Genomic DNA, 14,935 nt, shown 5'->3' with positions numbered 1-14,935 from the left:
TAGGATCCTAGGCTTCATAAATATAGTCAGAGTTCAAAAGCCAGAATATTATGCTAAACCCATATAAAACACTAGTTCAGCCCCAGTTGCAGTACTGTGTCCAGTTCTGGGCACCTCACTTAAGGACATGGAGAGGGAAAAGGGATTTATCAAAAGGTTCCAGGAACATGGAGTTAGTTATGTTGATATACTGGGGAAGCTGGGGTTAATCTCCTTACAGCAGGGATAGGATTAAGAGGAGATTCAATAGAGATGTTTAAAATCATGAAGGATTTAGATGCAAAATAAAGGTAAGACCTTGGATCTCAAAGGGCATGTAGTTACGTCGGTAACTGGAAATTAAGGTATGTGGATTATTGCTTTGGTAGACCTAAATGCTAGGGGCCCAAGAGATAAAAGTAGATGAATACAATGCTGAGGCAGTGGTAGGAAAGGAAGTCAGAAGGTAAACAGCAGTCGGTGCTTGGGGTCCTGAAGGGGAAAATGGTGCAGTAAGGGAGAGAAATTAATCTTCACAATAGGCATTGCACAAAAGGGAACAGGAGCAGAAGGATGACAAGAAGCTGGTCAAAAATGAGACGGAAGCTTGGGTGTATGGTGGCAGTCAAAAATTTACACGCAGTGGACAGTGAAGTTGTTTGGAACTGCACGTACTACATTAACCTGTCCTACCACCTACTATGACCATGAAAGTCTATGGTAAAGCTGACTGGGAGGTCCAGGTATAGCGAGCAGTTGGAAGGATTCAGGTGACTAGCAGTTAGTTGTTTCCATGTGGTGGCTTAGATCTGTTTCCACAAATTCATGTCCTTGAGAGTTCTTTATATTAGAGCTCTTGAGTTTTTTTCCCCACTTTCCTTCTGCCGTTTGAAACTTTGTGCATGCATGAAATGGGAAATCTGATTTGAAGAGATTGCCAATGCTCATCAGCTTGGGAACAAGTAGTTTCCAATGCAAATGGAGCAACTTTCATTTAATACAGTTATGAAAGCTAACTATGGCACTATTACAACTGTCCAGGCATCTGCAAGCAGGATTCAATAGCTCCAACCTTAATGTATACAAATAGCACACATTTGTCAATGTGTGAATATTAATTAGTGGCAATATACCAATTTTACATAAGAGCTTACATTTAATGTATTTTTGAAAACCATTCAATACAGTAAATCTAATTTGCTGCCATGTCAAGATATAAGATGTTACAGAATCAACGCAGGACAATTTCTCCAGATTTTTACTCAAAAGCCAGGGCTGCATTTGAGAGACTGAACAACTCTGCCTGGGATCAGCAGGGATCAAGGTCACAAAGCTAAAGTGTACATGGCCACTGCCATCACCATCCGTCTGTAAGGAAGTGATGGGTGTGTATTACTGCTCAAAGTAGCTTAATAAGCTCCATCTCTGACATAAGGTGTGTTGTGTACATGAAATGGTCAAAAAAGAGTGAATTATGAAATCCTGGAGCGCATAGAACCCAGCAACATTGAACAAATCTGTATGGATTTCAGAAGCCAAAAAGGGTCCTGTACAGTGTGCTAAACAAGGGAGGAAAATGTTATGTAATTTTGTAAGTGGGGATAAAATAGCAGATGAAATCAAAGAGTATGATGCATAAAAAAAACAAAAAAATACAATCGCTGCCACTCAGAACTATTAATGGAGTACATAACAGCTGAAGATGGAAGATTGAATCTAAAAAAAACTATTCTAGATGTTCAATCATTGTACAGCAGCATTCAAAGTCTAAAAAAGTGCCGAGTAGGGTGCTAAAAGAGCAGAATTCAAGTCAGAGGAGGTCAAACTAAACAGTTCTTGTCATACTGCACAGTACCATGTTTAATTCTGGGCACCAGGGCACAAGGGAGGTATTCTAACACTGGAGACTATGCAGAGAAGAATAACACAGCAAACCCACAATGTTAGGTATCTCAGTAATGAATCAAGTCTATAGAAAGTTTAGCTTTTTGAATTTTAAAAAGGATGAGTCCTAAAGGCGATCAAGATATACAATTTAGTAAACATGGTCAATCTATACAATTATTTTAAAGAACAGGATATCAGGAAATTCTTTTTCCCTTTGACTAGCACTTGGAAGAGTTTCCTGGACAGTGCAGATAAGGCAAAAACAGAGGAACTTTGAAGAAAAAAAAACTGGAAGCTACATTTGGTGAGGTAGGGTGCAGTCCTTCTGGATGAATAAATTTATGTAGGCCTAATGGCTTTCTTCATTATAATTGTCTTGTGATCAGCTGAAAAGACCTCAACTAACAGGCAGCAATATATCAACTGACTATGAGCAGTATGTAGTTCACTGAAGGGAAAATGGCAGCAAAAACATGTCAAAAATCAGAGCCTATTTGTGTCAGTGAAGTACAAAACAGAATTTCTCACTCCTTGGTCTTAAAAGAATCTGTATGCTAATGACTCTTTCCAACAGAAGTTGATCATAGGACTACCAGCAGTTTACTTACAGCATGAAAGTTTGCAAAAATTGATTTCTGGGAAGATTAAAAATCTATTTGGTATATCGCATAACCCTGCCTTCCCTAACCTGATATGCAGAGACCACATTTCATCAAAGTTGAATACAAACCGATTAAAACCAGAAATAGAATTCTGAAACATTCAAGGTAAAACAATGGCAAACGATATTAAAAAGATATTAATATAGCAAATTCTTTAGGTATTAAAGGCATCCTGCTATTAATATCAGTTGTTACACTTAGACAACATGTGCAAATCAGTGTATAAATTTTGCTTAATTGAAATGTAGCTCCAAGGCTGGTACTTCAATATCGCAAATGGCTGCATAAATAAGATTGTATTTGATTAGATCTAGATCTAGTTAAAATTAAAATTAAAATCACACTTTTTTTCAATTCCTATTTTGTAACACCATTTCAAAAGATGCTGCACTCCTCTTAATATTGTAACCACAATAACAAGCATGATATATTTTAGAAATTATGAACCTCAAGAATCTAGGGAAGAGAATCTAGAAATGAGGAATAATGCATTGTCAGCATGAATTCCAAAAAGGTAAAATCTTGCTTGACGAGAGAGAGAGAGAGAGAGAGAGAGAGAGAGAGAGAGGGAGAGAGATAGAGAGAGAGAGATAGAGAGAGAGAGAGAGAGAGAGAGAGAGAGAGAGAGAGAGAGAGAGAGAGAGAGAGACACACACACACACAATGACGGTAATGCAGTAGATGCGATTTAACTGGATTTTCTAAAGGCCTTCAATAAGGATGTCCCATGGTAGACTAAAGAATAATGTCCCCTGACCCCACATTCTGACAAGTGGCAAAATGGATTGCTAGCTGGCTTCAGGACAGAAAACAGTGTGAGATTAAAAGGGTAGTTATTCAGAGTGACAGGTGGTGGGAAGTGGTGTTCCACAAGGATCAATGCTGGGGCCATTGCTGTTCACAATTTACATCAACAATTTGGCCTTTGGAATCAAAAGCACAATTTGCAGATGGCATCAAATGGTCGGTGGGGATCAATACCGAGGGGGACTTCAACAAATTACAGGAGGACATTAATCGACCTGCATAATGGATAAACAATTTGCAAATTAAGTTTACAGATAAATCTGAAGTGGTGCATTTTGGTTGTAAGAGTAGGGAGACAAATCATTACCTGGAAGGTGCAGGTCTAGGTGGGAGAGAGGAACAAAAGGGGCCCCGGAGCACAAATACAATCATTAAATGTTCCACAGATTAGCACGGTCATAAGCATGTAAATCAAGCACTAGATTTTATTTCCAAAGGAATAGAATTGAAACGTAACAAAGTTATGCTAAGCCTGTATTGAACCCTTGTCAGAGCACTGTGTGCGCAGTTCTGGTTGCCATATTACAAAAAGAATCTGGAGGCACTGTGCAGGGAAGATTTACAAGGATGATACCAGAAGTGTACACCTATCAGGCAAGGATCGACAGGTTATGTCTCTTTTCTCTCGCAAAAAGGCTGAGGGGTGATCTAACAGACATATTTAAAATTATGAAAAAGATTTTGATAGAGCAGATAGAGAAAGTGTTTCCTCTTGTGAAGACGAGTATAACTAGAGGCATCAATTTAAGATAGTCGCTAAGAAATCCAATAGGGAATTCAGAAACTTCATTACCCAAAGAGTAGTGAGAACTTGCTACCACAGGGTGTGGTTGAAGCAAATGATATAGATGCATTTAAGGAGAAGCTAGCCAAGCATTTGAGGCAGAAACAAATAGATGGTTACAATGGTATAATTTGAGGAGAAAAATGGTAGGAGGCTCAAGTGGAACACGAGCACAAGCATATATTTGTTGGGCCAAATGGCCTGTTTGTACCTGAAGCATATGATTTTTCATTTTGGATTTGGACCACAGCTCAGTTGGTTCTTTGGTCTTCAGACATTATACTAGTAATTCATTCTAGAATGGCCACCTTCTGTGCTGTGACCATTAGGCCAATCATGCCATGCCAGCTCTCTGTAACAGCAACTTAGCTAGTCCCACTCCCCCACGCTTTCTCCCATGTAGCCCTGCAAATTCTCTTTCAGTGCTTATCCAATGCCCTTTCAGAAGCCCAGAATGAATCTGATGCATTACCTCCACCACTTTTAGGTAGTGCATTCCAGATCCTAATTACTGGCTCATAACTATTCCTTGAAAACAAAAGTGCCAGGAACCCAATGAATTTGCCAAATTTGGGGGACACACATTCAAATATGAAGTTGATATTGTTGGTTTATAAAATTATCCCATTCACACCCTGGTCAATTTAGCAAACCAGAAGGTTAAACTAATTAATACCCGAATCAGCTCGGGCCTGAATGAGATAAGGTCACAATTTTATTCTATGCAGGAAGAAATCAGGCAAAGTAAATGTTTAAGACAGAAGAAACTAATTGAAACTGTCAGAAAATAGGACAGGATTAAAGCAGGGAATGAAAATGTTAGCATTTGCACTAAGTATATTTTTTGTAAAATCATGTTACATTAAACATGAAGATTTACTGTGACAGTAAAAAGTAAATTTTCAAAACTACATACATATCTTAGAATCAGATTTTAGCCTGATGTGTTCTTTGTTAGTTTAAAAGTTGAATTTTAACACCTAGAGAGAAGAATGCAAACTGACAAGAGCATTTTGGAACATCATAAAACCTCCAAGCTGAATTGTAAGTAACGGTATGATTTGCTAACATAGGTAGTTAAGTGAATAAGAACATACAATGAGTACTCATTTTGGTCTGAAATTGTCCTGGTTTTCATTCAAGAACTGAGGCACAAACAACAATTCTGGGTGCGAAGAACTTAAGTTTTGAGCCCGTTTATTATGCTGGATTTGCTTACTGAAATGCAGATAGATGGCATATATGAAAATGATTAGCTTTAATCAATCAGTTCTCAAAATTATGTGGTCATATGGCCGAGCACTATAAGCATTCCCTCTGCTTTCAGACTGTCAATTAACATGGGTGCTGCTAGCTTTAATTTAGGGCCATACTGACAAGTGGAGGTATAAGAGAAGCTGTTCATGTGGAAGGTCTAGTCCACCAATGTTAGGAAGCCCTAGCCAATGTGTAACATAAGATACAGGTTTTCCAACCTTTCCCATTTTGTAATAATTACTAAATTTGTATTAAAAATACAGAGGTAATATTGACAATTGTCAATCAGAAAATCTGTTAGTGTTAAAGTAGTAATCTCATTAGAATTTAATTATTAACGACAGAACTAATGATTCAATTACTACCAGTTTGTAACAAAATATATTCTACAAAGTGTTTTATTCACACCCATGTTTTATGTGACAAAATGCAAAATTCCCCACTCTGGAGAAGGTTGAAGCTTGCTGAAGAATCTGCGATGGCATACTTTCACTGTCTGAAATTATGTAGGACTGGTCCTTTAAGTTTCGGAATTTTATATACAGAAGTAAATGCAAATGCATAGCTTGCCATCTAGCAAAATTAACTGGATCTTGGGCAGCAGCTGTTGTGAACGCTCTTTTTTTTTTAGTATTCTTGCTATTAAAAAAAGTCACAGAAATTATCACAAGGTACTCATTCAACAATTTCAGTCAATGCCATCCTAATCCTCAAAACAATTTAATTCTGCATAAGAGAGTACTGTGTATTACATTGTACCAGGATACCAGTGATGGCTAGGCTAGCAGGTTTGAGTTGACATGGTTACAAGAACTGCTGCTGTCTTTTCTCACAATGCTTCTATTGTCAATCATATTCCATCTTGGAAACACTGCTAGCTTCTAGAAGCATTAGTTGTAACAATCCATTTGTTTTTATAAGCCTGATTATACACTACCTTTATTGTTTTGGTCTTCAGTTTTTAAAAACATAATACATAGATTCATTGATTTACTTTTGGGTATGTTATGCTTCATCCCAACTTTGTGGTTAAGATACTCTTCTTTAGAAGAGCGTTGACTATAACAATAATTTGCCAGTTAACAATTGCACAGAATGGTGTGGTTAAAAAAAAGAGCACCCATACATGCAATTCATTTATAAGACAAGGTCTGCATTTAACCACATGTCCCTTTTCAGAAAAGCAAAAATATGCACTCAATTTGTTTTGTAGTCAAGATTCCAAAATTAAAAAGCAAATTCATTGTTAAAAACTCCTTAACAATTTATTTGTATCAATGATAGGTAGTATATCATTTGATAATGAATGTGAGATTCATTAGAAGGAAAACCTATTCAGACAGCTTAAAATTGATTTTAACGCACAGATTACATTACCATAGGTAATGATATTCATGCAAAGTGTGCTCTTTTACACAATAATAGTACAAATTAACTACAAATAGAAAATATTAATTGAGAAATTCATTTGTAATGGGAAGAGTGCAGCCAAGGTTGATATATTCATGTAATTAATAGCAATAAGTGAAAACGCAGGCCTCTACCTGATACTGGCGACACTTGGCGATTCAGTTCCCAGCTTGCATCTTTCTAGCTGATTTGCAACAATCTGCCGTTCCAACTCAAGCTCTCTTGTAAGCCTTTCAAACTGGAGCTCCTGCAGCAAAGAACAGAACAGTAACTGCACAGGGTTAGCAAACAGTATTATATACAAGATTCAAGCCTGTTGCATACCAAAATCAGTTTTTACTTTTTACTTTAAATGGCTGCACCCTACTTTGTTCGGTGTAAAAAAAACAGTTCTCTCCCATCTTGCCCCTCCCACTCATCATCATTATCATGAAACAGCCTGTGGCAAAATAAAGCTGTTCTCTTAGGAGATCATTCAGCAACAACTCTATGCCCCTTTTCAATCCAGGTCTCAACATCTTAGTTTCTTGCACTCAGATCTTCAGGGACCTTTGCAGAAGATCTACAGCCATTTACTGATGCTCCTGTACACGTACATTTCAGCAATCCTTCCCAGAGTTCCATCAATTACTAGTACTGCAGCATATGACACGGTGGTTCAAGCACAGAACTCCCTCCATTCTGTCTTTTACTGAGGAAGAGAGAATACATCATCTATCATTGCCCAATATTTTTCCTCAGTATTTTCCAGCAATTTGGTTTTATTTTCAATGCACAAATTAGCTAACATACCTGTACTTACGCCACTGTGGCAAGCACTGCCCGTTATTTTTTTTTACTTCAGGCTACAGAGAATTTTCTCTCGGCTCTATTGGCCAGATTCAGCAGCATAGCTTTACATCATAATAGCACCCTTTCCCAGCAAAGCTGATCACATGTAAGCGGTGCTGGAGAGAGATGAATACACAGCAAACTCTGCTTTACCATCTGAAGACACTGTTAATATAGGATCCTATAATTACTATGTATAAGAAAGCAATGTGCACCATTTCAGGCCTTTACAAGAAATCCAGCCACATTTAATTAAAATTAGCTGTTGCCTAGCAATTTAGCAACAGCACCTACCAACACCTCTTATGTACAGCATAGTTGTTTTCAGACATGCTGGATAAACAAAATACATTAGATGCAAAATGCTTTGAGCCCAACCAATTCAAAGCAATTAAGACTCAAGTTCACTGAGTACACAATTTTTCTCTTCTTTCTACTGTAGATTTAACTCAAGTTTTGCTAGGTCAAATCAGTTCTGGGCATCAATCTGGTCAGCACACATCTTAAACATGATTAGTTTTTGGGGTGCTCTAAGGTGACCTCATAATTCTTCTCAGCTTTCAGAATCTGGTTCTGCAGAATACTATGCACACAACCTTGGAGAAAGATTATTTTGCACAAGATTTGAAAGTGATAACACCTCTCTTTCCTAAATGAAGCACATGCCCTTGTGGAACTACAAATCATATTTACATGATCAGCTCAATCACTATCCAGTCATAGTCATGACTAATATACAACTTCTATTTCTCAACCCATCCCATGTTTGAATAATCAGTTCAATTACTTGGTAATTGAATTACCATGAATCACTTAATTTTTTTTTGAATAAATTTGGATGCATACAAAATTAGAACATTAATATGTAAAATACAGTAGCAGTAATGTTTTGTAACTTAAAGGCATGTCTATCTTTTTAAAAAGCACCCATTCAAATTGTAGAAATATAACCAGATTTTTTTTTAAAACTGTCAGTGTTCATGTCTTGTCATTTGCTGGATAGGTTTCTATAGGTATTTGCTATACTTAAGTGTATGGATATTGTACAAATCAAATTTTCACAGCCACTTTAAGGGCTATGCCAATGTCCGTTTACTCTAAGCTGGTATATAAATGGCTGTACCTTTTTGATGTAAAAGGAACTAAGGGTTAAATTCTGCAGTCACGTACAAGAATGCTGCTGTGACAAGAAAGCCAATGTCTCAACAACTTAACCATGTTTTTATCCATTCAGTACTTAAATGTAGTGCTAAACTGAATATTTTGAATCAAAAAAGTATTTGTATATACAAATTTGTTTATTTACACAATTCTGCTGCCAACAAATTGCAACCTATTTTACAGGGATGCTAACAACCAGCGACATTTTGTTCACTTGTTTATTTTAGGCAAACAGCAGGAATCAGCTGATAAAGGCAGCTTCAAGCAACAACAAAGGTGTGTCCCTGTTGAATAAACTCAATTCATGAACAGGAAATCAACTAAAATTACTTACAAACGAACCAATGTTTAAGGTGTACACATTTAAACAGAAAAATACATTATTCTGAAATACAAAAATCATAGATCTTAAAGATTTTCTTCCCTTTCCAAACACATTAATGTTAGCAATCAATATAATTGGCAAAGATTGCAGTACAGTAGGAACTACAACTGGGCTAGTCTAACTAAAATTCTGCCACATACTGAAAAAGGGCTTATTTTTTTCCACCAGAGAAGAGTATGTCCTTCCTGCAGAGTTTTGATTAGCAGAGCAATGCTCACATAACAATGGAACAAAAAAAGTCTTAAATTGGAATTTGAATTTGTGTAGTAATGTTTAGTCATTACTGCTGTACAATTATAAATGCCATAAATAAGGAGATACTAAATTCAGCCATTGACAGTTTTGTTAAAAAGAAAATTTATTTCTATGAAAGTTGAGATTATGAATATAGGAATTTTAGGCACAAAATAGATTGATTAAATGTTTATTTTTGTGAAGCACTACAAATACATGGGCAAAGGGGCTTGTTCACTGTACTATTATAGAAACAGTAGGTTTTTTCTACAACTCAAGCTGCTAAAAAGAAGTCCCTGCTTCGCAGTAATGCTAAGTTCTAGACTTCCAGTACATCTCTGAACCTTGAGATTCCAAATTTATTTTGCAGAGAGACACCAACTGGGCTGATACTACATGGAATACAAGTCCAGTTTAGTGGTAAACAATTTTTCTTATGCACTCAGGGGATCCTTGTTGTGTATAAACTTATCCAGAAATGTATAAAAATATGTTGAATGCAGGGAGCACAGTCCCAGTGGAATTCTAAGAACAATTCATATAATAGGCAGGAGTGGGATTCTGCAAGTCAAGTAGTAGCATAAAACAAGGCACTGTCAGCTGCAAACAAACGTGGTTACTACCAGTCTCAGATTGGTAGCCAACATTTTATTTCCTCAAGTACTGTTGGCAAATGCTACATTTGTCAGAGACTGACAGCTTAGCACTCTCCAAAAAAGGTACAGCATAGCTTATGCAGAGGAAAGCATCCTTTACTAATATCTCAAATTCCATTTACCCCCACCCCCCAGCACACCATCAGTTTTCCATTTCCCCAAATGAGGTTGCCAATTATTGCTGAATAGGAATAGGTATGTTCCGTAAACTATTATAATCCGAGTCATCTTGTTATTGTTTACTTGCTATTTTTAACAAGCCTTGTTCTGCTTTTATAGCCTAAATCAATGTCCAAAAGCATGTTTGTTCTACAAATTTCAAAACCTAAGTTACCACAAGGTGGCTCGTTATATCTCTAAGAAATATATGCAATGACAAGGTTTCTGATTGACTATTCACCTTAAAACTTTACTAGATATTCAGTATATAAAGATATACCCTGCCTCAGAGAAGGCTCACTTATGCTGCTAGTATATGAGAAAACAGCTTTGGCAGACGGAAAATAAACCCTTTAAATGAATTCAAATTAAGATGTGATGAGATGAATTCACAGTAGGTGAAAGTGTGCGCATAAATGATGTTTAAATTGTACTCGTAACATGAATGCCCAAAGGAAGCAATTATTCAGAATATTTACAATTTTGTGCTCGTGCACAATGTTAAGCCCATTTATATTGTTCGTGGTTCTTTCCACTTCTTGGAAACCCTTTTACTGTTGTAGTACTGCAAGGATTGTAATATTTTGCTGTGCTAGACCTGAGCCCAGAACTATCTTCCTTCTCAGGCTCTCTCAAGCACATCTTGTCCATTAAATTCACCACCTGCTCCCTCAACTACATTTCCACTAAACAAGTACCAGGTTTTACTGCCACAGGTATGGTATTTTCCTAGACATTTCTTTGCCACTCTGATTGCAGTTTCTGCATGCTCCATACACCCTAGTGGTATTCTTTTTCCTGCAGGATTTGTATTTGGCAGTTTTCTTTGTATATTATTTTTAATTTATTTAATACATTTAAGGTGACGGTTATGAAGCCTGAGCTTGCTAATTATTGGTTATGTATTTCAACAGCATTGAGAGCAATGCTGCTTTTAAAAGATGCTATACTTGTCCTTTACTCAAGTTTTGAATATCTCTTCCAGATAACCGCCTCTAGTTATTCACTCATTTCATGGTGTACAATTCTTTTAAAGCTGTACATCTAGCACTGGACCTTTGATATAGCAGAGTGTCACATCTCAATAAACATGATAATTCTATGGCTGCTGTTTCCCAGGGATAGTACAACCTACACTTCCTATACAGTCATTACCTAATGCCAGGTCAAGGTAAGCATTGCCTAGAATGGTCATAAAGCATTACATTTACCAACTAATTCTCTTTGATTTTTCAAATTTAAATTAGGTTTTCCCATTAACACACTTTTCCGGTTTTTCTACACCCATTTCGCCTCTCAAGAGTAAATTGCCCCGAAATGTGGTGCTGTCTGTAGCAAGCCTAGTGTTAGATTGAATTTTTATTTGCATTTAACAGCTCATTTGTAGCTCTCCCCTCCTACAGAACCAATTTTATTTACCTTCCAAGTGTTTCCGTCTTCACTTCCTTCCTGAACTGAGTGAATTCCCAAAAGTTGTACTCAGCTCCATCCTCTAGGTTTGGATATTCCAACCATATAGTTCCCTAATCCCACAGCAGCATCCAATTCCAGCATTTTATTTTTCAAGCTCTAGTCTTGATCTACATACACCTTAGTGTGGATTTCCTTCCTTTAATTTTCCTATATCTGCCTTTTGCTCTAGGACATGTACATTGAGACAGTGTCCATACCTACCAAATGACTACCAAACAATTCACACAACAGGGTTTACTTCCTGGCCTCCCCTACTTACCTAACCAGTTTAAAATGATTTTTCATTACAATCTCTCAAATCTCTGTTCCTTCCTTGTTAATACTCCCTCTTCTACAAATCCTTGTGAACATTACCAGAATCAAAATTAGTTATGAAGGAAGCATTGTTGATTTCAAAGTAGAATTGCAGTCACTGATTTTTTGGTGAATTGCCATTCCTAACGAAACATTACATACACCCAATAGTTTTTCATTTTTCATTGGAGATTTGAGGCAATACTTATGCATGTGACTTTAAACACCCCTATATTATTACCCCCTTAGTTTACCCCATGTGGATTACTACAGAGTCCCTTCTTATCCTTTTCAACATTCCTATTGCTCAATATGTATTGTGCCAGCTTCCCTCCGATCACTATCTACTGACATCTTTTTAAAAAAAATACAGTGGTCCACTTTCTTAAGTGAAGAATCTCCCCATGACTACATTTTCTCTGACTTGCAAACTGACAATGTGAAGATCACACTGCTCAGTTTGAGACTTTTAACTTCTAGAATGATGGACAGTGGTGTGTGAATTATTTTAATTTTATAGCTAGCTTTACAGTGCTCATACATTTCTTGCTACTTTTACCAACCTCAGTCCATCATTAAAATTCTAACTTCCCTCAGCCGTGCTCTTTGCATGGCAATCTGTCCCTGTTTGTACCAATCTCCAGTCGTGACTGTTGATGGTTTTCTCTTAGGGACTATTGTTTTACCTGGTCATTTCACTGACCAGATATGACAATTACCAGTCCTCAATCCCCTTTACTTCTGTCTGTCTTTTGTTACATTCTGCGCCTCGCTCCTTAGTTTATGTTCATGTCCATTATCATCCATTCACCACAATTTTTTTTTGTTATTGACATGTTCAATTAATCCCATACCACTTGGGATCCTTGTATCCAGCAGAACCTTTTACAATTTCTCACACTTCCTGGCTGTTCCCTAGTATAGCCCCCATCAACACCAAATCCAAGAGGCAGAGACTGGAGTACAACTGGCTTAGCCATTCATTGCCACACCAAGTTCTATTGCATCTCTTTTTTCCTTTCCAAAAAGCCTATCTTTTTGGAGACCAAGAATAACTAGTTTTCTTTCCTCCACTAAATCCTGCCTTTAAGCTTCTCTCCCCTACCTGTCCAGCCTAACCTCTAAGCATGAGAGGTGCATGATCTTGTCACCAAAGATAGACACCACCATTCAGCTGCTTCTGTTGCTTGGTCATCAAGCCAAATTCCCCAGCAAGTCACTCTACCCCACCACCCTCCTTCCCAAAAAAAAGCACAACCTAAGACTACAGCTCCATCTTCCTTCCAGGCCCTTTCGAGCACATCTTGTCCATTAGGCCAACCTTCTACTCCCTTAATGCCATTCCTACTAATTAAGTTGGCTGAGCAACCAACTTTTCTCCCTAGCCTCAACAATGCAAATGGCTTTTTCTTTAGGCACTGATCCTTCCCTTTCAAAATTGCTTTATCACCTCACGCCTCAAAAAAAAAAAAATCCCTTTGCAAAATACCATCGAAACTCCATTTGCCTTTAATCCCGCAAATCCCCAAATGCATTGTCGCTTCTCATAGTTGTGCCTATCTCTCGAGAGCCCCCTCAATGAATTTCTCCATTTGGCTATCTTTCCCACAGGACCAAATTACCCCAAATAATGTCAAAGATATTCTTGATGATTGTGGCCACAGCACATGGCCCTTCCTCAGCTGCTATTACACCACTGGCTACACCATTCTCCTCCAACACCTCTTTTTGTTCTCCAGTTACATGTCCTCACTTGTGGTTTCATACTTATCCAAATGTAGCTATAGAATCTCCAGCAGCTGTTTCTCTTTCCACCATCCCCTTAATCATTTCAATCCTCAACCTCATCCTCAAACACATGCTGCCTTTCAACAACATGATCCATGCATGGGGATCAGCCCCCACAACTATACTGATCACCATCTCTGACCGCCTCTATTGTTTGACATCCCGTCTTGGGTGAACCACAATTTCCTCAATGCTTGGAAGACCAAAATAATTCTTTTGGCCACCGCAAAAATTTCAGATTATACACCTTTTCCATCACAAAAAGCTGCCTACTTCCAACTCTAACATCAACTCCTGCATCCTTACCTCAGATCATGTGCTGCTGAAACCCTCACCCACTTATGAGACACTTCTAGACTACGATTGCAATGCATTTCAGCTCAACATTTGAATCTCTCCAAAGTGGCCTCTGCCCATCCCACAGTATTGAAACGGCTCTGATAAAAGTCACAAATTACATCCCATGTGGCTGACAAATGTAAATGCCCACCCCTTGTCCTTCTTTAGTTGTCTGCCACCTTTGACACACTTTCACGCCATCCTCCTTTAGTGCCTCTCCACTGTTGGTCAGCTGGGTGGCACTGTCCTCATCTGGTTCATAGCCAGCAAATCATTTGCAATGGCTCCTCTTCCTGCTGCTGCACGGTTACCTCTGGTGTAGCCCAAAGATCAAATCATTGGCCCTGCCCTATTTCTCATCCACATGCTGCCCCTTGGCAACATCATCCAAAGGTACAGTGCTCGGTCTCTCATGTACACTGATGGCACCTAGATCTACCTCACCACCATCTTTAGACTTCTCCACTGTTGCTAAATCATCAAACTGCTTATCCAACATCCAGTACTGGATGAGCATAAATTTCCTCTGATTAGATACTGGAAAGTCAGTCACCACTCCAAACTCTGTTCCATAGTTACAGACTCCACCCCATTCCATGGCAACAGTCAGAGATTAAGCCAGTTTGCTCGCAACCTTGGTATCATATTTGATCTAGAGATAACTTGCAACCTCACATTCATGCCATCACTAAAATCACCTATTTCCAACTCTAACATTGCCCAACATCATCCATCTCAGCTCATCTGCTGTTGAAACCTTCATTTCAGGACTTTGTTAGCTCTAGGTTCAATTATTCCAATGCATCCCTGGCTGATGTCTCACATTCTG

General features: G+C 38.0%; 1 protein-coding gene across 2 annotated transcripts in view; it reads right to left on the bottom strand.

The window, feature by feature from the left end:
• The window catches only part of pkp4 (plakophilin 4), a 181,508-nt gene that overhangs the window by 129,790 nt on the left and 36,783 nt on the right, over window positions 1-14,935 (bottom strand). For both annotated transcript variants that reach the window (XM_078552220.1, XM_078552221.1), the window contains exon 3: window positions 6,921-7,033. In XM_078552220.1, the coding sequence (XP_078408346.1) occupies window positions 6,921-7,033 (113 nt within the window). The remainder of the gene's footprint in view (window positions 1-6,920; window positions 7,034-14,935) is intronic.

The sequence above is a fragment of the Cetorhinus maximus genome, chromosome 11, assembly GCF_964194155.1.
Source record: "Cetorhinus maximus chromosome 11, sCetMax3.hap1.1, whole genome shotgun sequence".
Taxonomy (NCBI): domain Eukaryota; kingdom Metazoa; phylum Chordata; class Chondrichthyes; order Lamniformes; family Cetorhinidae; genus Cetorhinus; species Cetorhinus maximus.
This window is presented reverse-complemented; position numbering and strand designations above follow the sequence as displayed.